Source organism: Miscanthus floridulus, chromosome 16, assembly GCF_019320115.1.
Source record: "Miscanthus floridulus cultivar M001 chromosome 16, ASM1932011v1, whole genome shotgun sequence".
In the NCBI taxonomy this organism is placed as follows: Eukaryota; Viridiplantae; Streptophyta; class Magnoliopsida; order Poales; family Poaceae; genus Miscanthus; species Miscanthus floridulus.
The window spans coordinates 27265655-27292175 of record NC_089595.1 but is presented as its reverse complement, the minus strand read 5'-3'; the positions used below and the strand labels follow the sequence as shown (position 1 = coordinate 27292175).

The window sequence follows — 26521 nt, the reverse complement described above, 5'->3', positions numbered from 1 at the left end:
GGCAGATGACTTCTTTTTCTAGAGAAGTAAAGACAGATGACTTCTGGAGTTGGTTGAGGCTGTCGTGAAAACCACCTCTAGTCAAGAAAAAAATGCTTAACCGTGTGTAGTAGCGGCCATCTGCCTAATTCGATGACGATATCTGTTACACAGCGATATGAAATCCAATGAAAATTTTTTACTCAATGTGATGAAATACATTAAATTTCCAAATATCATATATTATTCTGTGGAGGATGCAGCAAAAGACAAATATATAAACACACACACACACACAAACTACAATACATATGGAAAAGTAATTAAACACAAAACACACATCACTTTTCATCGTCACTCCTATTTCTGGGGTGCCCCGGCCGTGCCAACTGGCATGAACTCGGCCACCTTCTTGGTCGCCGGGCGCGCGGCGAGGCTCTCCCACCAGGCGCTGACGTGCGGGAGCGCCTCAACTAGGGTGGCATACTCTGTGGCCATGAAGCAGTGCATGATGGTGAAGTGGCTGAGGTCCGCGAGGCTAAGGAAGTCGCCGGCGAGATACTTGCTTTGGCTCAACCGTGCCTCATACACCTCCAGCACCTTCTTGAGCTTCTCCACATTCTCGTCGACGACGGCCTGGTTGCGTTCGCGGCCGAGGAAGGGCGTGAAGATGCACTCTACCACGATGGCGATCGCCAACGGGCTCAGCTGGTGGGCCTCCACCTCAAGCCACACGTCCACCAGTGCCGCCTGCTCCAGGTTGCCGGCGGTGCCTAGCAGCTCTGGCTTGTGCTTGCGGAGAACGTGCCTCGCGATCGCACGAGATTCTGCAAAATATACATATGACACGCTTAGAACTCAGCAAAATACTACCCCTCCATTCTAAATTGTAATTCACTTTTAATATAACAATCTGCTCCTATAGGTTCAAAAATAAGTGTATTATTAAAATATTGATGAAAAAAATCAATAGAACTAATGTGACCATGCATCGGAAATATTGGCGTGCTACGCACCCTATGTTTCAATAGCAATCCTATCATGTTTCAACAATAATAAGTGCATGTTTCAAGTGTTTAGGTGTTTCAAAGCGGATGTTGCAAGTGTTTCATCTGTACGTAGTGTTTCAAGTGGATGTTGCAAGATTGTGTTCCAAGCCGATGTTGCGGGTGTTTCATCTGCATGTTTCGAGCATTTCAGGTACTTCAAGCGAACGTTGCAAGAGGACGTTCCAAGCGGATGTTGCAGATGCTGGCATATTTTTTTATAAACTTACCTACCGTCGAAAAGGTTGACTTAGGATAAAACCGTGAATTACACCATCCGTCTAAAAATGTACACCTCACATCTCAAAGATTTAAATAATCCTAGAAAAAGAGTTAAATAATCTTAAATTTGATTAAATATATATTAAAATTAATATTATTAGATTAATCATGAAATATATTTTCATAACGAATCTATGACACGCCCGATGGATGATGATGAACTTACCGAAGAGCGTGAGGTCGCCGTCCTCGAGCACCGGCACCTTCTCGAAAGGCTGCAGTAATTAAGCACAGGAGCGCGTGTCAGTCGGCGTCGGCGGCGAAGCGAGGGATGGCCGATGAGCGGAGTGAAAGTGAAACCAACAAACAAATTCATGGTGGGTCGAGAGGTACGTACGTTCCTGGCGAGGTGCTCCGGGCGGCGGTGGTCGCCGGCCTGGCGGCTCATGGGGACGAGCTCGTAGTCGACGCCGGCCTCCTCGAGCGCCAGCAGAGCCCGCGACACGAACGGCGAGATAGCCCACCCGTACACCTTCACCGCCGGCGTAGCCATGGCTTCCTCTCTACTCTCGCGAGTGCTACGACTAGCTCTAGCTCCTTGAGTGCGCGCGAGATCGAGAGCTCAGCAGCTAGAAATGGTTGATGGATGTGCACCTTCTGCCTGCTGCAGGCCGCTACTTATACAGGAGCGAGAGAGGAGGAAGAGAGATGAGAGATGACGCTGGCGCTGCTGCTTGGGGGAGAGGAAGAAGTGAATTAGTATTTTGGTCAACGGGAGGGTGAACGCGTGACGTCGTTGCTTACGTAGGCGGCTAGGGATTAAGTGCGAGCCCGCTGGCAGGCAAACGCGTGAGTGCACTGAGCAGCAGCTAACAAGGCCCCGTTTATATCCGAAAATTTTTGGGTTTTGGGTACTGTAGCACTTTCGTTTGTATTTGGTAATTAGTGTCTAATTATGGACTAATTAGGTTCGAAAGTTTCGTCTCGCGATTTCTCACCCAACTGTGTAATTAGTTTTTTTTTTCGTCTACATTTAGTACTTCATGCATGTGCCGCAAGATTCGATGTGACGGATACTGCGCAAAAAATTTTAGATTTTGGGGAGAACTAAACGGGGCCCAAGCGTTTCTCACATCAGTCAGAGACACTTTCCTGGAAATTCTTATCTTCATTTATATCAGCTCCTACTATCATCATAGTAAGTTAGTAACATTAGAAAAAAAAAGTTTGCTACCTAATATTAGCTGGTTTGACCCGACCAGTAAAATAGTTGTTAGTTACGTATTGGCTAAGAATTAGCTGGATTTGTTTGGATTCAAAGGAGCTAATTATTAGCAGCAAACTTGATCCAAATGGGACCTTAGGCGCCTATGCTGAAACGATAGTGTCAAGGCTAGACTGAAAGCAACTATGAAGTCTAGTGCACATTGCTAAACGTGATAAAACCATCGTCTCCAAGAGTATCCTAAATCTTCTCCCAATCCTTGCCTTTTTTTTGCAAGATCGGAAAAAAACCCTCTTCAATAACTCCCAATTAAACTTTTGGCACTAAAACCTTCGTGCATTGTGTTTTCCGTGGAAATCAGAACAATTACATTATCTTGTGAATTAAAAATTATTAGGAATTAAACTAATAGCTCAAAGACTTAAACATTCTGAACAAAGATATTCCAAAGGTCACATTTAATTGTCTACTGAAATATCTTGGGGATTAAATTATCAAAACTGGGAAGTAAACATTGTTCTTAGGCAATAAACTTATTTGTCTATACTTTAAAAAAACTAATTCACTGAAGAAAACTAACAAAACAGTAAATACAATAAAAAACATTTTTTTGCCCTAGCATAATAAATTCAACAAAGAAAAACATTTGTTTGCCCTTAGAACTGTGTGGCCCACCAGCGGAGCAAAATCATGTTCATCTAATGAGCACGCAAGCAGCCCGATAATGGCCCACTTGTGACCCAGCCTGCCATCCCTTCTGGGTTAAGGCGGGAGCGACGGTATCCATCGATCATTGACCGATTGCTAGGATCGATGACGTACCATTTGACATTTAGTTGGTGAGAAGGTGACATCAGAGGTGCTGGCTGTTCTTAATGGGGGTTTATTGCCGACAGAGTGGAATAATACAAATATCACGCTAATACCGAAAGTGAGAAAGCCAGAGCAGGTAAAAGATCTAAGGCCTATAATTAAGTCTTTGCAATGTCTTATATAAGATTGTCTCAAAGGTGCTAGCAAATAGATTGAAAGCCATACTCCCAGGGATTATCTCTCCTCCACAGAGTGCCTTTGTCCCTGGTAGACTGATATCTGATAATACCCTGATTGGTTATGAAGTTTTGCATTACATGAGAAGGAAAAAGAAGGGGGGGGGGGGGGGGGGGGGGGGGGGGGTGCAAGGTTATGCTGCTATTAAACTTGATATGAGTAAAGCATATGACAGGGTAGAATGGGCTTTCTTGCAGGCCATGATGGAGAGAATGGGTTTTGATGGTAGATGGATAAATCTTATTATGAACTGTGTATCGTCCGTTAAATATAAAGTCAAGGTTAATGGTGTTCTAACGGATGAGATCAATCCTGAAAGAGTGTTGCGGCAAGGTGATCCATTATCACCTTATCTCTTTCTTTTATGTGCTGAGGGCTTCTCGGCATTGCTGCAAAAGGCCGAAGATGATGGTATGATCAGAGGAGTGAAGGTATGTCGTAGGGCGCCAAGTATCTCTCATCTCTTTTTTGCGGATGAATCGCTTATTGTGATTCGGGCTACCAAGGAAGATGCAGCAAAACTGCAGGAAGTGCTCCACATATATGAAGTTTGTTCAGGTCAAATGATAAATAAGGATAAGTCGGCTATTTTCTTTAGTCGAAACACTACTGATCAGTGCAAGCAAGAGGTGATGGGAGAGCTGCAGTTGACACAGGAATCTTTCAATGATAAATATTTAGGCCTTCCGATCCATGTTGGCAGCTCACGGAGTAGGACCTTTGAATATTTAAAAGATAAGGTGTGGCAAAGGATTCAGGGATGGAAGGAACGATTATTGTCAAATGCCGGCAAAGAAGTGTTGATAAAGGCTGTGGCTCAAGCGGTCCCAACATATGCGATGGGCTGTTTTGATCTTACAAAAAATTTGTGCGATCAAATCAGTGCGCTCATATGTAAATTCTGGTGGAGCCAACATGATAAAGAAAGGAAGATGCATTGGGTTAGCTGGGATAAGATGAAGAAACCTAAGAAAGAAGGAGGAATGGGTTTTAGAGATATCCATTGTTTCAATTTGGCCATGCTTGCTAAGCAAGGCTGGCGCCTACTGCAGGACCCATCATCTTTATGTGCTCAAGTTTTAAAAGCCAAGTATTTTCCAGATTGTGATGTGTTACAGGCTAGCAGTAAAGGGGTATGTCCTACGCGTGGAGAAGTATATCACGGGGTATAGATCTGCTCAAAGAGGGCATCATATGGAGAGTGGGCAATGGAGAAAATATAAGAATATGGCAAGATCCTTGCTACTGGAAACAGAGACTTTGCAGAGTGCAAAATTCTTTGCCGAGTGTCAAAAATCGGACACTCAGCAAAGACCTTCTTTGCCGAGTGCTACACTCGGCAAAAAAAATGTACTCGGCAAAGGACTTCTTCGCCGAGTGCCAGACTCTCGGCAAAAGAGCGGCACTTGGCATAGGCTGACCCGCATAACGGTGTTCGGCCACGTCCTTTTTTGCTGAGTGCATGTTGTTAGGTACTCGGCAAAGATTTATTTTTTAAAAAAAAAATTCTTTTGCCGAGTGTCCACTACTAGAGAACAGAATTTAGAACGATGTCCCAATTTGGCATTAGCCTCGACATTTTTTGCCTCCGGGACTAAAGGACCCTTTAGTCCCGGTTGGTAATACCAACCGGGACTAAAGGTCCCTGCCCAACGGTCGTCCGCGGGGCAGGGATCTTTAGTCCGGGCTGGTATTACCAACCGGGACTAAAGCTTTTAGTCCCGGTTTGGATGATGCCCCGGGAATAAAGATTAATCTTTAGTCCCGGTTTGGACCCCTAACCGGGACTAATCATCCCGGCCTATAATTCAGCTCATTTCTTCCTCCCCGAGCCCGAGCCATTCCATTCAAACTCACTGCCTCTGTTCTTCAGCTTGCTGTTGTTCTTGCTCTCTCCCCCTCCATTGGTGTTGCTCTTCGATTTTGGAGGTAACAAACTTAATCCTCTTATGTTTTATCAGTAGCTTATCTCATTTTGCGATGTAGATGCATGTGTAACTTTATATGTTGGACTTTATTATGATTTTATATGTCATTTTTAGCTCAAAATCACATGATGATTTGCATATACGTTTGGATAAACAAAAGTTAAATTAGTTCATCAAAATCACGCCTCGCTCGTCCTCGCTGGAGCACGCGCCATCCTCGTCCCCGGTGGCTTACGTGATCTTAGAATTAAATTTTCCATGAAATGAAAAACTTAGAAAATAGTTAGAAAATTGTAGAAAATCCGTACTAGTTGAACTTGCGGACCGTGTTCATCTCGGCGAGCATGTTCTCTGCCGAGCGGTAACGGACGTCAAGGAGGAGCTTTGATTCTACGAGGGAGAGCGGCAACGGTCGTGGAAGACCGTGTTCCCTTTCTCGTAGAATCGGAGCTCTTCCTTGGTCAAGTACGGTGCCGTCCGGTAGAGAAATGCTCGCCGAGATGATCACGTAAGCAAGGTCAACTAGTACGGATGGTTATTTATTGAAATATGTTTTTGAGCTATATAATTTGATGGATATTTGATAACTTCAGACCTACAAATGTCATCTACAAATGTTACTATCATCGGCAACCTAAACGCCCACGAGCTCGCCGATATCGAGCAGGTCACTTAGAATTATTTTTTCCATGAAATGAAATACTTAGAAATCATGCCTTTTATTTTTTAGAATTAAATTTTCCATGAAATGAAAAACTTAGAAAATAGTTAGAAAATTATAGAAAATCCGTACTAGTTGAACTTGCGGACCGTGTTCAGGTCGGCGAGCATGTTCTCTGCCGAGCGGTAACGGACATCAAGGAGGAGCTTTGATTCTACGAGGGAGAGCGGCAACGGTCGTGGAAGACCGTGTTCCCTTTCTCGTAGAATTGGAGCTCTTCCTTGGCCAAGTACGGTGCCGTCCGGTGGAGAAATGCTCGCCGAGTTGATCACGTAAGCAAGGTCAACTAGTACGGATGGTTATTTATTGAAACATGTTTTTGAGCTATAATTTGATAGATATTTGATAACTTCAGACCTATAAATGTCATCTACAAATGTTACTATCCTCGGCAACCTAAACGTCCGTGAGCTCGCCGATATCGAGCTGGTCACTTAGAATTATTTTTTCCATGAAATGAACTACTTAGAAATCATGCCTTTTTTTAGAATTAAATTTTCCATGAAATGAAAAACTTAGTAAATAGTTAGAAAATTATAGAAAATCCGTACTAGTTGAACTTGCGGACCGTGTTCAGCTCGGCCAACATGTTCTCTGCCGAGCGGTAACGGACATCAAGGAGGAACTTTGATTCTACGAGGGAGAGCGGCAACGGTCGTGGAAGGCCGTGTTCCCTTTCTCGTAGAATCGGAGCTCTTTCTTGGCCAAGTACGGTGCCGTCCGGTGGAGAAATGCTGGCCGAGATGATCACGTAAGTAAGGTCAACTAGTACGGATGGTTATTTATTGAAACATGTGAAATCCGTACTAGTTTTATTTAAATATATCATTTTAGAAAATATGAAATTTATACTAGTTTGCAAAAATAAGTATAGAAAGTAGATGACAACTGGTACCGGATCCTTGGCCTCTCGTTCGGTTGCGAAACGACTGAGGCCAGAACTCCCTCTCATTATCTGTGGCAAGTGTAAGCAGAAGATTTTGATGGAGTACCGAGTCAAGAGACAGGGACCCAACAAGGGTCGTGTTTTCTACAAGTGCCCGGATCACGATGTGAGTTTCTTACGCATTTTATAATTATGGCTAATTGACCTGCTTTTCTTAAATATTTTTTGGCTTTAATTTCAGTGGGAGGGCAATGGATGCGATGGTTGGTACTGGGAGGAAGATTATGCTACATACATGTAGAATTTGGGTGCGCTTGAGGTAGCGGCTGCTGCTGATGAGTCAGTGAGCCAGCTGGAGAAGCTTATTGATATTCAACAGAAGAATGATTTGTCTGTTTTAGTTGCGTACGATCACAAAATAATTATGTTACTGAAGTGCATTGTAGTTTTAGTTTGTTTAGTGATAGTTGGGATTGCTTACGTTGTAGCCAGACTTAGTTAATTAATCAACCGTGTGTGTGTCATTTATGTTGTGTAATAAAATATTTAATTATGTTCAAGGTTTTCATAATTTGTCGTGTAATACAGATTATGTCACGCCATTGGATGTACAATGCCGATCGCCGCTCCCAAGACTTTATTGAGGGCTTGCACTATTTCTTAGGTGTGGCCGAGGCAAATAAGCGGGATGGTTTCATGTGCTGTCCATGTGCCCTATGTAAGAATTTAAAGGAATATTCAAGCTCAATGAGTCTTTATTCACATTTGCTTAAGTCAGGTTTCATGTCAAACTATATATGTTGGACTAAGCATGGAGAAAGCGGGGTCATGATGGAAGAAGGTGAAGGAGAAGATTTAGACATTGATGACATTATTGCTCAGTATGGTGCCTTTGATGATACTACAATGGAGGGAGATGAAGAAGAGGTAGCGTAGAAGATGATCTCGGTGATGCTCTTGGCGATGCCATTCGTGATGCATAACAAGAATTGGAAAGTGAAAAAGAGAAAGTTAAGTTCGAACGCATGCTTGAGGATCATAGGAAGTTGCTATACCCGACGGCCGAAGAGGGGCAAAAAAAGCTAGGTACAACACTAGAATTGCTACAGTGAAAGGCAAAGAATGGTATATCCAATAAGGCATTTGGGAATTTATTGAACCTCATAAAGAAGATGCTTCCGAAGCCAAATGAATTGCCCACCACTACGTACGAAGCAAAAAAGGTTGTCTACCCATTAGGATTAAAAATCCAGAAGATACATGCATGTCCTAATGACTGCATCCTCTACCATGGCAATGAATACGAGAATTTGGATGAATGCCCGGTATGTAAAGCATCGCGGTATAAGATCAGGCGCGATGATCCTGGTGACGTTGAGGGTGAACAACGTCCTAGAAAGAAAATCCCTACCAAGGTTATGTGGTATGCTCCTATAATACCACGCTTAAAACGTTTGTTCAGAAATAAAGACCATGCAAAGTTGTTGCGGTGGCATAAAAAATACCGTAAGGTAGACAATATGCTGAGACACCCAGCTGATGGGTCCCAGTGGAGAGCGATAGACAGGGAATTTCCAGAGTTTGCAAATGAGGCTAGAAACTTAAGGTTCGCCTTAAGTACAGATGGTATGAATCCTTTTGGGGAGCAGAGCACTAGTCATAGCACTTGGCCAGTTACTCTATGTATCTACAACCTTTCTCCATGGATATGCATGAAGCGGAAGTTCATTATGATGCCGATCCTCATCCAAGGTTCGAGGCAACCTGGCAACGACATTGATGTCTATCTGAAGCCATTAGTTGAAGAACTTCTAGTTTTATGGAACAAACCAGGTGTACGTGTCTGGGATGAGTACAAATAAGAACACTTTGACCTACGAGCAATGTTGTTCGTAACAATCAATGATTGGCCTGCTTTAAGTAATCTTTTAGGTCAAACAAACAAAGGATATAATGCATGTACACATTGTTTTGATGACCTTGATAGTATATGTTTGAAAAGATGTTGAAAGGTCGTGTACCTTGGCCATCGTCGATTCCTTCCTTTGAATCACCAAGTAAGAAAGAAAGGTAAGCATTTTAAAGGTAAGCCAGACCACCGGAAGAAGCCTCATAACCGAACCGGGGAAGATGTACTCGCAATGGTCAAGGATGTGAAAGTAGTATTTGGAAAGGGACAAGGCAGCGAATCTGTTCCCAAAGATGCTAAGGGGCACGCATCCATGTGGAAGAAGTCCATCTTTTGGGAGCTACCCTATTGGCAAGTCCTAGAGGTCCGCAACGCAATCGACGTGATGCACCTGACAAAGAATCTTTGTGTGAACCTGTTAGGATTTATAGGTGTGTACGGGAAGCCAAAGGATTCACTTGAAGCACGCCAGGACTTGTAGGGCATGAAAGAATGAGACAACCTTCATCCAGAGAAGACAGATGATGGACGTCATTACTTAAGTCCTGCTAGCTACACGCTTAGCAAAGAAGAGAGGGACAACATGTTCGAATGTCGAAGCAGCATCAAGGTCCCATCGAGATTCTCCTCCAATATAAAGGGTATAATAAATATGCCAGATAAGAAATTCCTAAACTTAAAGTCCCACGACTATCACGTGCTTATGACGTAATTGCTTCCAGTTGCTTTAAGAGGAATTCTACCTCCATATGTATGTCTAGCCACCGTGAAGCTATGTGCATTCCTCAATGCAATTTCTCAAAAGGCAATCAATCCAGTGGAACTAGCTACTCTATAGAATGATGTGGTTCAATGTCTTGTCAGCTTTGAGTTGGTGTTCCCTCCATCCTTCTTTAATATCATGACACACCTCCTAGTTCATTTGGTGAAGGAGATTAGTATTCTTGGACCTGTGTTCTTACATAACATGTTCCCCTTCGAGAGGTTTATGGGAGTCTTGAAGAAATATGTGAAAGTCCGTTCTAAGCCTGAAGGAAGAATTGCCCAGGGCTATGGAACAGAGGAGGTCATTGAGTTCTGTGTTGACTTTATTCCTGACCTTGCCCCGATTGGCGTTCCTGAATCGCGACACGAGGGGAGACTCAGTGGTAAAGGAACTTTAGGGAAGAAAACATATATTGGCATGGAAGACGATTATTTCAATAAAGCACACTACATAGTTCTTCAGAACTCATCATTGGTGCATCCGTACATCGAGATACATAAGGAGTTCTTACGATCCAAGTTTCCAGGGAAGACTGAAGCTTGGATTAGGCGTCAGCACATAGAAAGTTTCAGTGGTTGGTTGCGAAAAGAATGTCAAGGCGATGACAATATTGATGAGCAACTGTATTTGTTGGCTAGGCAACCATCATGGCATATCCTCATGTACCAAGGGTATGAGATAAATGGGAATACATTTTACACAGTTGCCCAAGATAAAAGGAGCACCAATTAAAATAGTGGTGTTCGCATAGATGGCACAGATCCAAATGGGAATATACAAACATATTATGGCCGCATAGAAGATATATGGGAACTAGACTACGCACCTAATTTTAAAGTCCCTTTATTCCGGTGCCAATGGGTGAAGCTGACCGGAGGAGGGATAACAGTTGACAAAGAGTATGGAATGACAATAGTGGACCTCAACAATATTAGGTACAAAGACGAATCATTTGTCCTTGCTGCCGATGTGAGTCAGGTGTTCTATGTGAAAGACATGTCTACAAAATCAAAGAGAGGAAAAAACGAAGACATCAACTCAATGATCAATGAGCCAAAGCGCCACATAGTTCTTTCTGGGAAAATAAATATAGTGGAAATTGAAGACAAGTCAGATATGTCAGAAGATTATGAAAGAAATGTCCAAATTCCACCCTTCATAGTGAAGAAAGATCCAAGCATCATGTTAAATGATGAAGACACTCCATAGTTACGACAAGATCATAACCAAGGGTCATACGTCAAGAAGAAATTCACTGTTGTGCCCGCATGATACAACGATGCATGTTTAATATATTATGTTTTAGAGACGGATATTATGTAATATGTTATGACTTCACAATTGTTTTTTCATCTGAGGTCATTTAGTGTCTCATTTGAGCAAGTTTGACCAAGTCAAATTTGGTCAAATAAAAAAACAACACTTTGACTCTAGTATTATGAACTCTAAATGTATTCAAATTGAAAAGTTTTGAATACCAAGTTTGTTAAACTCAAAAAGATCTACAATTGTTGTTTTGGTCAACTTTCCATTTGAGAAAGTTTGGATGGTTCAAATTTGTGATTTTTAAATTTCAACGCCTACAAACTAGTTTTCGGAACCCTAGATTGTCTCAAATTGAAAAGTTTTGAATACCAAGTTTGTTAAGCTCATCAATATCTACAATCCTTATATAGGCCATTTTTTCATTTGAGAAAGCTTGAACAAAATGTAGTTCAAATTTCACAAGTGTGTGACATAGTTTTAGAAAGTCTATATGAGATTCAAGAAGTTGTGACTAGTGTTTGATAAACATTTCTCAAATGGGAAAATGAGCTATGTAACAATTGTAGATCTTGCTGAGATGATCAAACTTGGTATTCAGAGTTTTTTCATCTGAGGTCATTTAGTGTCTCATTGGAGCAAGTTTGACCAAGTCAAATTTGGTCAAATGAAAAAACAACACTTTGACTCTAGTATTATGAACTCTAAATGACTTCAAATTGAAAAGTTTTGAATACCAAGTTTGTTAAACTCAAAAATATCTACAATTGTTGTTTTGGTCAACTTTCCATTTGAGAAAGTTTGGACGGTTCATATTTGTGATTTTTAAATTTCGACGCCTACAAACTAGTTTTCGAAACCCTAGATTGTCTCAAATTGAAAAGTTTTGAATACCGAGTTTGTTAAGCTCATCAATATCTACAATCCTTATATAGGCCATTTTTTCATTTGAAAAAGTTGTAAAACAAAAAATACTACATTTTCTTTATTTTTATAGGTTCAACAAAAATTTCCTGTCAATTTTGGTCAAAAACCGAGACAAAATTGAAACATTGACGTTATAATAATGTGATAATAAATTTCCTATCGAATAATATTAGTTTTATTAATTTTAAGTTACAAATATATTTTTGCATTAACAAAATACTTAGTATTAGTAACATTTATATTCTATATTCATAAAAGAAATTAAAAACTTTAGGTTACAAAATTTTCCTATTTATAATAAATAATTAGTTAATCAATAGTATTTTTTAAAATAAATATTGCAAAGTATTGAAGTTGCTATGGAATTAATTGATTAACCTAGTATTAAACAAAATCAAAATCCTAGGCCTTTTCAATTACGTTGGCGGGTTGCCAAAATTTTCAGGCCTTCAGTCCCGGCCCAGACCAAGAACCGGGACCAAAGGGTGGGCGGCAATTTCGGTGCCCGCCCAAAAATACCTTTAGTCCCGGCTGATAACACCAGCCGGGACTAAAGGACATTTAGTCCCGGCTGGTTACACCAGCCGGGACTAAAGGGACCAACCGGGACTAAAGGTCCAACCCTTTAGTCCCGGTTGGTCTTACCAGCCGGGACTAAATGTCCTTTAGTCCCGGCTGGTGTTACCAGCCGGGACTAAAGGGTCCCGGCCTATATATATCGAACGTCTGTTCTGTTCATCTTCGATCTCGCCTCCGTCGCTCAGCCCCGCCCGGCCGCGCCATCCGCCGTCGTCGAGCTCGTCTCTGCCGCGCTGCCGTCGTCGATCTAGCCCCGCCCGGCCGCGCCATTCTCCCGGCCCGCAACGCCGCATCCCGTCTCCGCCGCCGCACCCGACCCCACCCTCCGTCGACGACGCTTCTCACGCGCCCACCGTACGGCCTCCGTCGAGTACTCTTGATCTGCTGCATGCTCTCGATCGGCCATGTTTTTTAGATTTTTTTTATAAAGTCTCGGCTGTATGTTAGATTAAAATGTATTAAATTTTAATTAGTAGTTTATTGTTAGTTTTTTAGTTATTTTTTAGATAGTTTTTGATATATTAGATTAAATGTATTAAAATTTAATTAGTATTTTATTTAGATAGTTTTTTAGATAGTTTTTATTATAGTTTTTGATATATGTTAGATTAAAATGTATTATATATTACTAGTTTATCTAATTTCATGTTAGATTTATTTAATTGGATTTAGTAATTATATATTCTATCTCTCTATATATATTATATCTAGAGAGAGATTCTATATGTATACATATGTACTTAATTATTTCTATATGTATATATACATGTACTTATTTTCATGTGTTGAGAGAGAGAGAAAATTGTATCTAGAGAGACATTCTATGTGTATCACATGCATATCTAGAGATATAGACATATGCACTTATTTCTATGTGTTGAGAGAGAGAAAATATATTGTATCATTCTGTGTATATATATACATGTACTTATTTCCATGTTTTTGGATCGAAAGTGTTTTTGATTCGATTCCAAAGCCTATACCTTATTATTGTTTATCCTTATGAAATATTATGTGTTATTATATTTAATTGGATTTAGTAATTCTATATGTGTTATCACATGTACTTATGTTATGTACCATAGTAATTCTATTTATGTGTTATCTTGAAGATACAAATGGCTGCTCTGGATGATAACTTAAGTGATGACATAATGGCGGATATTATCAACGTCGGCACCAATGTGGATGTAGATGACACGAGTCAGTACTTTGCTGATTATGAGGATATCCTGAATATGCCGGTGGTTGAAGATCAACAAATTGTCGCGTAAGAAAATACTAGCGAGGTATATTCGATTATCTATCATCTCTTATAGATGCATGTGTACGTATATTTGTTGTTAATCGTTGTATTTCTACTCATGTAGCCGGTCTCTGGATCTACATCAACCACCGACAAAAGTAGAAAAGTACGAGGGCCAAAAAAGCCATTAGAGGGCCGTTTCATAATATCAGAATTCGACACCGACACCAGCAAACCATTGGGACCACATGCTCAGACATATGTCAATCAATGTGGGTTCATTGTAAAGGATAGGATCCTGGTTAGTGCTCGTGAATGGAAGCAGAAGATATCCGCTCCTAATGTTAGTTTTGTATCTGATCGTGACAAGAACCTAGCTTGGAGAGATATCACTCAGCATTTCACATTACAAGCAGATGATGCTTTGAAGGAGCTAGTGAGGGATTGGACAATGAAGAAGATGGCAACATTATTCCAGAGTTGGAAGAAGACATTGTATAAAAAGTTTATCTTGAAGAATGCTACGCCGAATTTCAATGCTAAGGCGTTTGTCAAGTTGGAGTTCCATTGGGATGCCTTCGTAGAATACAAGACATCTCAAGACAGTGAGGAACGTGTGATGTGGAATCGGCAAAATGCCCGACAGAAGCAATACCATCATCGCATGGGATCAGGTGGTTATAGGAGTGCTATTCCCAAGTGGCAGAACCTAGAAGCAGAGATTACTGCCAAGGGAATCATACCTGAAACAATAGAGAAGAACTGGCCTCAACGCACGAAGAATTGGTTCTATGCTCATGGGGGAAGCCTAGACCCAGACACTAGCAAGCTAATTTTCGGCCAAAAAATTGAGAGAGCAACACAGAGACTAGCTCGTGCTAGGGAAGAAGCTGATAGTGGTGTTTTCAAGCCCAACAGAGAGAAGGATAAATTGACATATGCCCTAGAGAATCCCGAACACGGTGGTCGAACAAGAGGCTATGGGGCAGTTCCGTGGCTACACGTATTCCCAGCAGACAAGGATACCTACAGAAGCCGCCAGAGAAAGAAGGATGAGGAGGCAGAACGAATCCGTGCATTGGAGCAATTTGTTAATGAGTCACGACAAGCATTGCTTGAATCACGTGAACGAGAAAAATCTCTTGAGGTAAGAATGCAGGAGGAGATCAAGAGGCAAGTGCAGCTAGCAATGAGTCAAATGCAATCGCAATCAATGCCGGGAGTCACCATTAGCCCCGTTGGTCAGATGAAAAGCAGTTGTGCTTCTACGGAGCTGCCAGTTATTCAAGACGACGCTGGGTTGCGCTTCCCTGTTGATGACATTACCGAGCCTCTAACATGTGAGCTGCACATTCCAGATGGTAATAATGCATCAATCATGGTGGCTATCGGGGTTGTATCTCCAATAGACCGAACGAAGACACCAAGAATCCATGGGTCAGTTATTCAACCTAGATATGCTAGCGTCTCGGTCGATAGAGTGCTCAAAGGTTACAGCAATGTTCCTCTTGACATTGAAGGCGGTGATGGGGAGAAGACACTAGGAGAAGCAGAGAAGACATTTATTCAATGGCGCAAATGCTTCATCATCATTCCTGGGGTGCCACCGCTTCCCCTACCTCACCCTAGGTACGAATGAAAGTGAATGAAATATTATTTTCCATTAATTTTCTATTGGCTTCAAAAATAATTGACACACAACTTGTTTTTGTAGCAGGGTCTCCCCCCAGCCTAGCCTAATCATTCATTCCCCATCTCATCACAGCGTCGTGGGGGGCGAGACGACTTCATCCCCACGGCGATCGCTAACTCCTACACCGGCCCCATCGCCTCCACAACGATCTCCAACTCCTACACCGGCCCCACCGCCTCTACAACGATCTCCAACGCCTCCACGCCGGTCTCCACCAACACCGGCCACATCGCCTCTACACCGATCTCCAACACCGCCCCCACCCCCTCCACAGTGACGCACTACAAAGACGTCTAAGGTCCCGGCGGCAAAGAAGACCCCGAGAAAAAGAGTTATTTCTCAAGAAATACTTCTTGAAAAGACTGATGAGCAAATAGCAGCTGAAGAAGACAAAAAAGTGAAAGATTTTTTTATAGATACCAAAAACAAGAGTCAAGCGAAGCTTAAGGAGAAGCCGTACTTTTACCTACCATGAGAGGTGCTGAGGTAGAAGGTCGATGCTCACAAGAAAAAGATGATTGAACTTCATAAGCCTTCGCCACTATCAGACTATGACCGTTCCCTCGTGAAGTCACATGATGCAGATAAGAAAAGGAAAAGAGCATCAGGGAAGGATGTCCCACAGCTCGGACAACAGAAGCAACCAATGCAAAATCTTATTGTTGCTAATGAATATGGTTCCAACATAGAAGTCTATCGACCAGACAACTCTGGAGAAGTGTCGGTTCAAGCCCTTAATGCTTTTTTTAAAGATACTGGTTTAACCTTAGATCAATTGACGGGCAAAGCTCCAATCCAGAACCTGGAAGTTGATACCTGGAAGACTTATAAATATGGCAAAAGTCTGTACAACCCTGCGGCTCTGAATGAATTGGGTACGCAAATGTACTTGCTCAACAAGTGGTACATGCAGGCGTGTGGCAGGGGTGAGCAGTGGATCTTTGTCAGATTTAGAGACCATCATTACTTCCGTGGCGATGACATCTTACATATTAGTTTTGAAGAATTGCATCAACTATTCCACTTGGACGCTCTGGACAAATCAATCATTAGCTCCTTTTGTTTGTAAGTGATTTTTACTTTTATTTAATAAACTCACTTCCATGCGTACGTGTATATAATTATCCTCACATGTAACTTATATTTATATATAGATTCCAGATATCAGAGCTCCAAAGAATACAAGACACTAGTGTTGGCTTCATTGATCCTTATATCGTATTCAAAACCGGTATTATTGTCAAGGAGCGGTGGGTATCTGAAGCACAGGAGAATATCATGATGTTCTTCGTGAAGCAGCATGACAAGACAACAATACTTTTCCCGTATAACTTTGAGTAAGTGTTAATAATAATGTAGTCTACACATTTTATGTATTATCAATACAACTTATATGCATGCACGTGTGTGTATAAACCAATGCAGGTTTCACTGGATACTCATTGTTATTGAGTTAAACTCAAGTCGGTTAGTAATCTTTGACTCGTTGAGAAAAGAGCGGGCACTATACCAAGATATGATAGACATTATCCAGGGGTAATTTCGATCTCTCGCGCATAACTATTATTGAATAGACTTTGCCATAATTTATTAACGATTGTACATTATTGATCGCACAGGGTTTGGAAAGAGTTTATTCAGCAACATCGCAAGGATTGCAAGGCACCACTTAATGTAGTTGAAATACCAGTAAGTTGTACTATATACACTTCCCCACGTGTTTAATTACTATATCGTACTTCAATTTACATGTGAGACGATAAGAATAATCTTCTTCTCGTACAGTGGCGTTTGCGGCAGGAACCAAGTAATAACTTGTGTGGATACTATGTTTGTGAATTTATCACTGCGTACATAAGAAGAACTCCTAAAGATGTCCTCAGAGTACGTATATATTAATTTTTTATTTATTTTTAAATGAATATATATATATATGTATTAATACTTTTTCTTTTATTTCAAATGCAAGACTGAATGGTTGAAACGAAGGGTCATGCAAAAAGACCATCTGAAAGCAGTTCAAGAGTCAATAGCAAGATATCTTCTAGAAAAAGTGCTAAATCCCAACGGCGAGTTCTACTTTGATACTAAGGAATAAATGATGTAAATTAAATGTTTATTGATATCGTTATTTTCGAGAACAAGATTATGAAAGTGTTGTATATATACATATATATATATAGGTTCATACTTTATTCGAATATAATAATGCTCGAGATGAGAATTAGATGTAATTATATGCGTGCGTGTATTTATATTAGCAGCATAGAATACGTACATAAAAACATATTATATATTAAACAAATACGTGTAACTGAACTGAAAACAAATTTAAAAAAAAAAAGAAAAAGAAAAGGAACCTTTAGTCCCGGTTGGGGTTACCAACCGGGACTAAAGGGTGCGGCCACGTTTGCTCGGCTGGAGGGCCTTTAGTCCCGGTTGGTAACCCAACCGGGACTAAAGGTACCTTTTTAGTCCTGACTCGATGACCCGGGACTAAAGGTGGCACCTTTAGTCCCGGGATCGTTGTCCCGGCGCGGTAACCGGGACTAAAGGCCGTTACCACCCGGGACAACAAGTCCATTCTGTAGTAGTGGTCCTAGATCTGGCACTCGGCAAAGATTTATTTTTTTTAATTTCTTTGCCGAGTGTCCCAGATCTGGCACTCGGCAAATTATTTTTTTAATACTTTACCGAGTGCCCCTGGCACGGCACTCGACAAAGATTTTTTTTAAAAAAATGTCTTTTTTTGGAAAAAAAAACTTTGCCGAGTGCCCCTGGCCCGACACTCAGCAAAGATTTAAATTTTTTTAAATGTCGGCAAAGAGGAAATTTTTTAAAAAAATCCAAACCCTCTTTGCCGAGTGCCTTATCCGTGGCACTCGGCAAAGACCCCCTTTGCCAAGTGCCATGCCCCGACACTCGGCAAAGTTTTTTTTTGTTTTTGGCCTCCAAATTTTTTGTGCAGCCCTTTAAAAGCACCAGGAACTCCTAGTTAGAATTTGCGGATTTTATGGCTTTTTGATATATTTAGTTACTTTATTTCATTTACTTGATTTTTTTTTGAAAAAATATAATTTTGAACTGCACGTGGTACGAATAATGGAATTTAATGATTCAAAAAATGATAGTCATGTTACTGAGTGTAGTATGAGGCCGTATCCAGGAACGTACCCGAAATTTCGGACATCTTATTCACGAAACATGACCGCGAACTTGCGTGCAAAGTGTTTTTAAATTCTATAAAAAGCAAACAAAGTTCAAAAATCATGAAACTTGTTGAGATGTCGTGATATCATATGTGGAGGCTATGATAAAAATTTCAGAAGATTTCATACACGTTGTCATGTACGATGCTTACAAACCAGGACATCTCTACATGTGATATCACATGTAGAGATATGCTGGTTTGTAAACATCGTACGTGATGTAGAGATATCCTAGTTTGTAAGCATCGTACATGACAACATGTACGAAATCTTCTGAAATTTTTATCATAGCCTCCACATATGATATCACGACATCTCAACAAGTTTCATGATTATTGGACTTCGTTTGCTTTTTATAGAATTTAAAAACACTTCACACGCAAGTTCGCAGTCATGTTTCGTGAACAAGATGTCCGAAATTTCGGGTACGTTCCTGGATACGGCCTCACACTACACTCAGTAACATGACTATCATTTTTTGAATTATTAAATTCCATTATTCGTACCACGTGCAGTTCAAAATTATATTTTTCAAAAAAATTCAAGTAAATGAAATAAAGTAACTAAATATATCAAAAAGCCATAAAAAATCCTCAAATTCTAACTAGGAGTTCCTGGTGCTTTTAAAGGGCTGCACAAAAAATTTGGAGGCAAAAAAAAAACTTTGCCGAGTGCCGGGGATGGCACTCGGCAAAGGGGGTCTTTGCCGAGTGCCACGGATAAGGCACTCGGCAAAGAGGGTTTGGATTTTTAAAAAAAAATTCCTCTTTGCCGAGTGTCTTCACAGGGCACTCGGCAAAGACATTTAAAAAAAATTAAATCTTTGTCGAGTGCCGGGCCAGGGGCACTCGGCAAAGTATTGTTTTTCGAAAAAAAGACATTTTTTTAAAAAAAATCTTTGCCGAGTGCCGTGCTAGGGGCACTCGGCAAAGTATGAATTTTTTTTTGCCGAGTGCCAGATCTGGGACACTCGGCAAAGAAATTAAAAAAATTAAATCTTTGCCGAGTGCCAGATCTAGGACACTCGGCAAAGAATTTTTTTTAAAAAAAATAAATCTTTGCTGAGTGCCTCCCTGATCCGGCACTCGGCAAAGAGCCATTCTAGACTTAAGCGAATTCGACCGGCCGGCAAGTCAGACAGATAGCCAAAAAGCCAGCCCCCGCGCCCACGCCCGCGCCGCCTCTTCCCCCGCGCCGCACGCCGCGCCCACGCCGCCAGCGCTTGCGCGCTGCCCACGTGCCCGCGCTGCTCGCGCTGCCCGGCCGCCCGCGCCATGCCCCCGGCCGTGCCCTGCTCCCGGTCGCCCCAGGCCGGCCTACCCACGTGCCCGCGCACCCGCGCTGCCCGCGCCGTGCCCTCGGCCGCCCCAGGCCGGCCCTGCCCCCGGCCGCACCCATGCCCGACCCCATTCCCGACTTCGACCCCGATGCCACCCGACCCCAACGCCGCCCGCCCCTACCCCTGGCGCCCGTCAGGTATGCCTTCTCTCTTTTTGTTGTCATGGTAGTGATAGTTGTAGTAGTATTAGTTGTACTAGTAGTGCTAGTGGTAGTAGTAGTATTAGAAGTAGTGGTAGTAGTAGTACATCTAGTGGTAGTAGTAGTAGTAGTAGAATTAGTGGTAGTAGTAGTAGAAGTAGTGGTAGTAGTTGTAGCAATAGTGGTGGTAGTAGTAGAACTAGTGGTAGTAGTAGTAGCAATAGTGGAAGTAGTAGTAGAAGTAGTGGTATTACTTGGATATATTCTTCTGCATTGATTGATATCCAAATTACATGGCTTCTCTTGAGACATATGTGCTTATCGGCCATCGTGCCGCTATTTTTTATAGGTTTTGGAAACCTCACCGTGCAGGGGAGGGTCTACCAATTTTTTTAAATGACAGTATTTTGTTCCATTTTTGTAGAAAAGAGCCCGTCGGAGCCGAGTTGGAGTTCCCGTCGCCGTGCTGATCTGCCTGCACCGCGCCGCCTCGCCACTGCACCGACCCGCCATGGCCCCGCTAGCCTGACTCCGCCGCCACCCTAGGTATAACCCCTCTTTCCGTATCATGGTCGTAGATCAAGTAACCTAGTTAGGCGTCTCCCATTCAAAAAAGATACGGTTGGAGGTATGTAGATCTTTGCATATTTATGACCGTATCTGTTTTGGATTATCCACATTTTTTGGACAGCCCACGGATGCGTAGATGGGTTAGTTTCCATGGTCTGCTCCGGTCCGAGACAGAGTTTCGGCATCACCTCCCTGTTGTTCTCTGGATACGCACTCTTCTTTGGCAAGACGTGTATCTGAAGAACAGTGGGGAGGTGCTGCCGAAATTCTATCTCAGATAGGAGTAGAGCATGGAAACTAACCTCATCTACGCATCTGCGGGTGGGATTAGGACCTATCCTCACCTATTAGATAGTAGGAACACCATGTAGATGCAATTGATGGTTACATTACTCGCTGATACATATGTTAGAGGATGGATGACCGTCAGTGGATGTACACGGGCTAGAGAAGTCAGAGTGATTACACCACAGAATGGATGAACAAGACCGATGCTTTCTTAAATAGTGCATTTGGCAAGGCTGCTAAAGGACATTGCCTAGTTTTGTGTCCCTGCAACAAATGTGGAAACAAGAGGAGGGTAAACAAGGTGGAAATGGGTAAACATCTGGTGAAGAATGGATTTACGTCGGACTACACCCGGTGGATCCACCATGGTGAAGCCCATCGTATGAGAGAGGAGGTGGTGAGACCACGAGTGGAGGCTTTTGATGCTGATGCCGGGGTACCAGACATGTTAGATGACTTTCACCAAGGATAGTTCAATGAGGGACATGAGAAGGAGGAGATGGAGGCAGCCGCATAGGCGTTCTACGACATGATGGACTCAGCACAGAAACCCCTTCATGACCAATCAATGGTGTCTCAACTAGATGCCATTGGACGCTTAATGGGGTTGAAGTCCGAGTTAAACTTGAGTCAACATGGCTTCGATAAGATGTTGACCGTGATTGGCACCCTGCTTCTGGAGGGCCACATTCTGCCAAAGAGCATGTACGAGTCACAGAAACTCCTTAAGCACTTAAGATGCCATATGAGCAGATACATGCTTGTCCGAAGGGGTGCGTCCTATTTAGGAAAGAACAAGAGCATGCAAAGTTCTGTCTAAAGTGTAAATCCTCCAGGTACCTAGAGGTAGACTCTGATGATGGCCAGAAGAGGCAACTTACGATCCCCGTGAAAATCCTACGGTACCTTATGTTCCTACCGAGGATCCAACGGCTATACATGATCGAGGAATCCACGAAACAGATGACATAGCACAAAAATGGCAAACGGTACAATGCTGACAAGATGGTACATCCATCCGATGGTGAAGCTTGGATCCGCTTTAATGACAAACATCATGACAAAGCAGATGAGGCTCGTAATGTACGTGTCGCGCTAGCAACAGATGGGTTCAATCCTTATGGAATGATGGCTGCCCCATACACATGTTGGCCCATCTTTGTTATCCCCCTTAATCTCCCCCCGGTGTCTCCTTTCAATGACATAACGCATTCTTGTCGTTGATAATTCCTAGACACCTAGGGAGTAATATGGGTGTGTTCATGGAGCCCGTGTTTGATGAATTAGTCCATGCTTGGGACGAAGGGGTATGGACATACGATCGAGCTACAAAGACAACCTTCAAAATGCACGTTTGGTACCACTACTCTCTGCATGACTTCCTGGCGTATGGGATATTCTGTGCCTGGTGTGTTCACGGGAAGTTCCCTTGCCCAATATGCAAGGAAGGTGTGAGGTTCATTTGGTTGCAGAAGGGTGGCAAGTATTCATCGTTCGACAGACATCGTCAATTCCTACCTCTTGACCATCCATTTAGACAAGACATTAAGAACTTTATGAAAGGTGTCAAAGTGATATCTGATGCACCCTGGATGATGACTGGTGCCGAGGTTCATGCTCAGATAGATGCTCTCGTGCCTAATGAAGAAGGTGATTTTGTGGGATATGGTGAGCAACATATGTGGACTCATATCTCGGGCATGACGAGGCTCCCCTATTTCGATGACCTTCTCCTGCCACATAACATTGATGTAATGCACACTGAAAAGAATATCGCCGAGGCACTTTGGGCAACACTTATGGACACTAAAAAGTCTAAGGACAACCCTAAGGCTAGAGTGGACCTGGCAACATTATGCAATAGACCAAATCAAGAGATACAGCCTCCTAGTCGTGGTAAGACCTAGAGAAGGCCTAAGGCCGATTTCATCTTAAAAAAGAACCAAAGGAGGGAAGTACTTGAATGGATCAAGACGCTAATGTTCCCTGATGGGTATGCAACGAATCTAAAGAGGGGAGTGAACTTAGGCACTCTTTGAGTAAACGGGATAAAGAGTCATGACTACCACATATGGCTTGAGCGGCTTCTTCCGGTGATGGTTCGAGGCTATGTCTCGGAGCATGTCTGGCAAGTGCTGGTAGAGTTGAGCTACTTATTCCGCTAGCTTTGTGCCAAGGAGCTCTCTCGGACCGTCATTGATGACTTGGAAAAAGTGGCACCCATGTTGCTTTGTAAGTTGGAGAAGATCTTTCCACCCAGCTTCTTCTTGCCGATGCAGCATTTGATTGTGCACCTCCCGTATGAGGCATGGATGGGGGGGCGTGCAGAACCATTGGTGCTATCCAATCGAGAAATGTCTGAAGACTCTTCGCAAAAAATGTAGAAATAAAGCCAAAATTGAGGCTTCCATTACAGAGGCATATATTCTAGAGGAGGTGTCGAACTTCACAGAGAAATACTACATTGAGAAACTTCCTAGCGTTTATAATCCACCCCCTCGTTACAATGCTGGCAAAAATGAATCGAACCTCAGCCTTTTCCAAGGGCAACTCGGAAGCGCAAGTGCATCGACCACTAAGCAATTGAAAAATGAAGAGTGGTGCAGTATCATGCTATATGTGTTGACCAACCTTGTCGAGGTACAGCCGTTCATTGGGTAAGTTCTGAACGAACTTGTTTCATTTCGCCGTATGGCCTTGTTTCTTCGTCCAACCCCCTTGTTTCTCGTTGGTATAGGGAATTTCTTCATCAATCCTGGCATGGATCAAGGCAACCTACCCCGCAAGAAAATGATACCCTTCTTTCACAAGGTGCGGGACCAGGGAGCCCCGATTTCATTTGTTGGTTCAAACAGAAAGCCCAAACTGATGCATCTATAAGTGACGAGCTGAGACAGGTTGCAAACAGCTATGCCGTTAGGGTCAAGTCATTTACCGGTTATGACGTGAATGGATATCGTTTTCACACAGTAAGCTACGAGCAGAGTCGGCCCAATCGAAAAACAACAAACATCAGAGTTGTTACGCCCGGCACTGATGGACTCGACTATTATGGAAGAATTGAAAAAATCTACGAACTATCATTCAATGGTTCCAAACCTCTTACTCCTGTCATATTCAAATGCCATTGGTTTTTTCCTGGAGTAACGAGACGGACCCCTAAGCTTGGGCTAGTCGAAATTCGACAGGATTCCATCTATCTAGGAAAAGATGTCTACATTGTGGCTCAACAGGCCGTCCAGGTTTATTATACGTCATACACGTACAAAGACGCCAAGCATCTTAAGGGTTGGTCTATTGTGCACAAGGTATCGCCACATGGTAAACTACCTGTCCCAAACGATGAAGATTACAACTTCAACCCAAACACATATGATGGAGAGTTCTATCAAGAAGAGGGACTACAAGGGAGGTTTGACATAGACTTAACCAAAGAGATAGGAATGGAAGTAGACAATGAAAGGGATGATGATGAGGACGCTAGAGACGAGGTGCAAAATCTGAAGGACATACAAATGCTTGAGCGATTATGTTTAGGCAATGACAATGAAGACAACATTCCTCCTTCGGATAGTGTTGATGAGTTGGACAATGTTGATAGTGATGACGAGACCTATGATCCAGCTAATCTCAATCATGAAGATTATTTCTAATACATGTAATACTATGTTTTTTGTAATTATGTTTTGTTCATTTTTGCACCTATTTCTAATTACGTCTTGTTTTTCTTTTTTGTTGCAGGTGATTGAACAAAGATGGTGGGCGACCGTCATAGATCCGTGAACTCGATTTACTAAAGACCACGCCGGCTGCAGGAGGAGGCGGAGGAGGCAGCGGAGGGATCGGTCAGGAGGACGAGGAAGAGGACCGCCAACCGCAGGAGGGGATCGTCTGCTCCCACACCGTGTGAGGAGCTAGAGGAGGAGGTGGCGCCCGTGGATGAGTTGGACGATGAGCTGGTTCGCTAGACGGACGAGGAGGAGGGGCCGTGTGAGGAGCCGCGGGAGGAGGAGGCGGCAGGCACGGGTTCCGCTTCCTTCGACTCCTCTTTGAGTGTCTACTTGCGAGGTCCCGCGAGCCTACCATAGGCTCCGCTTCCTCACCAACGCCCAGTGATTCGCCCCGAAGGGCAAAAGTAAGTAACTTTATATGTTATCACCACCACTTCATATGATATGATGAAAAAAAACTAATAATTTTTCTTAATCACTTGTGCAGGAACTGGGTGGTTGTGTCGGGTGGTAACGCACGGCTAGTCAACGGCATCCTAGGTCTTCTGTGCAGGCAACACTTCCCCGGCATTGTCACATACGCATTGAAGACGGAGCCGGCCTACCCGTTTGACCACTACGCCATCGCCACCGATGTGGAGTACCCCAACAAGGCGGCGCGGGTGAAGGCAGAGCTTTGGGTAAGTCTCCCTCGCACAACATTGCTCAATACGTCGTATTCATTGGACTTTTCTTGAAATAATGAATGGATACATCGCTTTTGTATGCAGACTTATTACAGATGCGAGGAGGGATTTGAGGCCAGGGCGGAGCAGGTGACTAACAAAGCCTGTAAAAAACTCGTCATTGACATGCATCACTAGGCACGCATCCAGGCCATCGTAACCTACTACGGGTCGAAGCTTGGAGAGAGGAAAACCAAGAAAGACACAAGAGAGATGCAGCTGACCCGGGAGCAGTACCTTGAGGTAAATGAAGAACATCAATATTGATTCGTTTTGAGATTAAGTTGGTTTAATTTGATCTTATATGTCCAATACTTGATGACGAGTAGATGATTCTCTGGTGGTGCCAAGCGTATCCCGAGTGCTAGGCGATGATGGTGGAGAGGTGGTTCGCGGAGGAATACCTCAAGATGCACAGGGATGCCTGGGACCATCGTTTGCAGATGCAAAGTCCAGCACACCATCAAGGCAGCCGCAGCCTCACCGGATACAAACAAGCATGGGTACGCAAATTCATTTATCTATTGTGACGCTCAGTTCTGCCTGATTTGTAATCATCATGCTGTCTTTCTTGCAGTCGGCGTCACATAGTGGTCAGGCTTGCTCGGACTTCCAGGCATGGTGTATGGCCCACAAGGGCAAGGCGACGTCCGATGTCTCCTTCAACCTGGAGGACTCGCCCGAGGCATACACGAACCCGAGCGTCCACTCCCGCATTAGTGAGTACACTGAGGTGGCGAGGTCGCTCCATGGGTCAGACCATGATCCGAGCACCCAGGACTTCGATGGAGAGGCCATCATGAGGGCGGGGCAAGGCAAGAAGCATGGGCGGTTCTGGCTTGGCGACGGCGTCATCGACACGGCCTCTACTCCCTCTCTCTCCCAGATCCGAGCACGGAGCACGAGCGAGAGCCCGGCCATTCGCACACGGCCGATCGCTGCACAGCACCGAGTCAATGCACTCGAGGTTATTCCTGTTTTACTCGTCATACATTGATCTTTACACACCTTAATTAGCTTTGCATTACTGAAACATTGGAGTGGAATATTACAGGCTCGGCTGGAACAAGAAATGAGGC

At 43.1% G+C, this 26521-nt stretch overlaps 1 protein-coding gene across 1 annotated transcript; it reads right to left on the bottom strand.

The window, feature by feature from the left end:
* Nucleotides 1-203: 203 nt before the first annotated feature.
* Nucleotides 204-1971, bottom strand: LOC136512971 (glutathione S-transferase 4-like). The gene is made up of 3 exons (XM_066506970.1): nucleotides 1645-1971; nucleotides 1474-1522; nucleotides 204-806 (listed from the first exon to the last, which is right to left on the bottom strand). Exons 1-3 carry the CDS (start codon nucleotides 1798-1800, stop codon nucleotides 340-342), a joined length of 672 nt encoding a protein of 223 aa, XP_066363067.1. The 5' UTR covers nucleotides 1801-1971; the 3' UTR covers nucleotides 204-339.
* Between the last annotated feature and the right edge of the window lie 24550 nt (nucleotides 1972-26521).

Excerpts from the sequence above, each read along its gene's own strand:
- LOC136512971 (XM_066506970.1), bottom strand. The coding sequence starts at position 1,800 with ATGGCTACGCCGGCGGTGAAGGTGTACGGGTGGGCTATCTCGCCGTTC. Across the intron at positions 1,523-1,644 it reads CGGAGCACCTCGCCAGGAAC|CCTTTCGAGAAGGTGCCGGT; the intron begins GTACGTACCTCT and ends TAATTACTGCAG. Across the intron at positions 807-1,473 it reads CGGCGACCTCACGCTCTTCG|AATCTCGTGCGATCGCGAGG; the intron begins GTAAGTTCATCA and ends TATATTTTGCAG.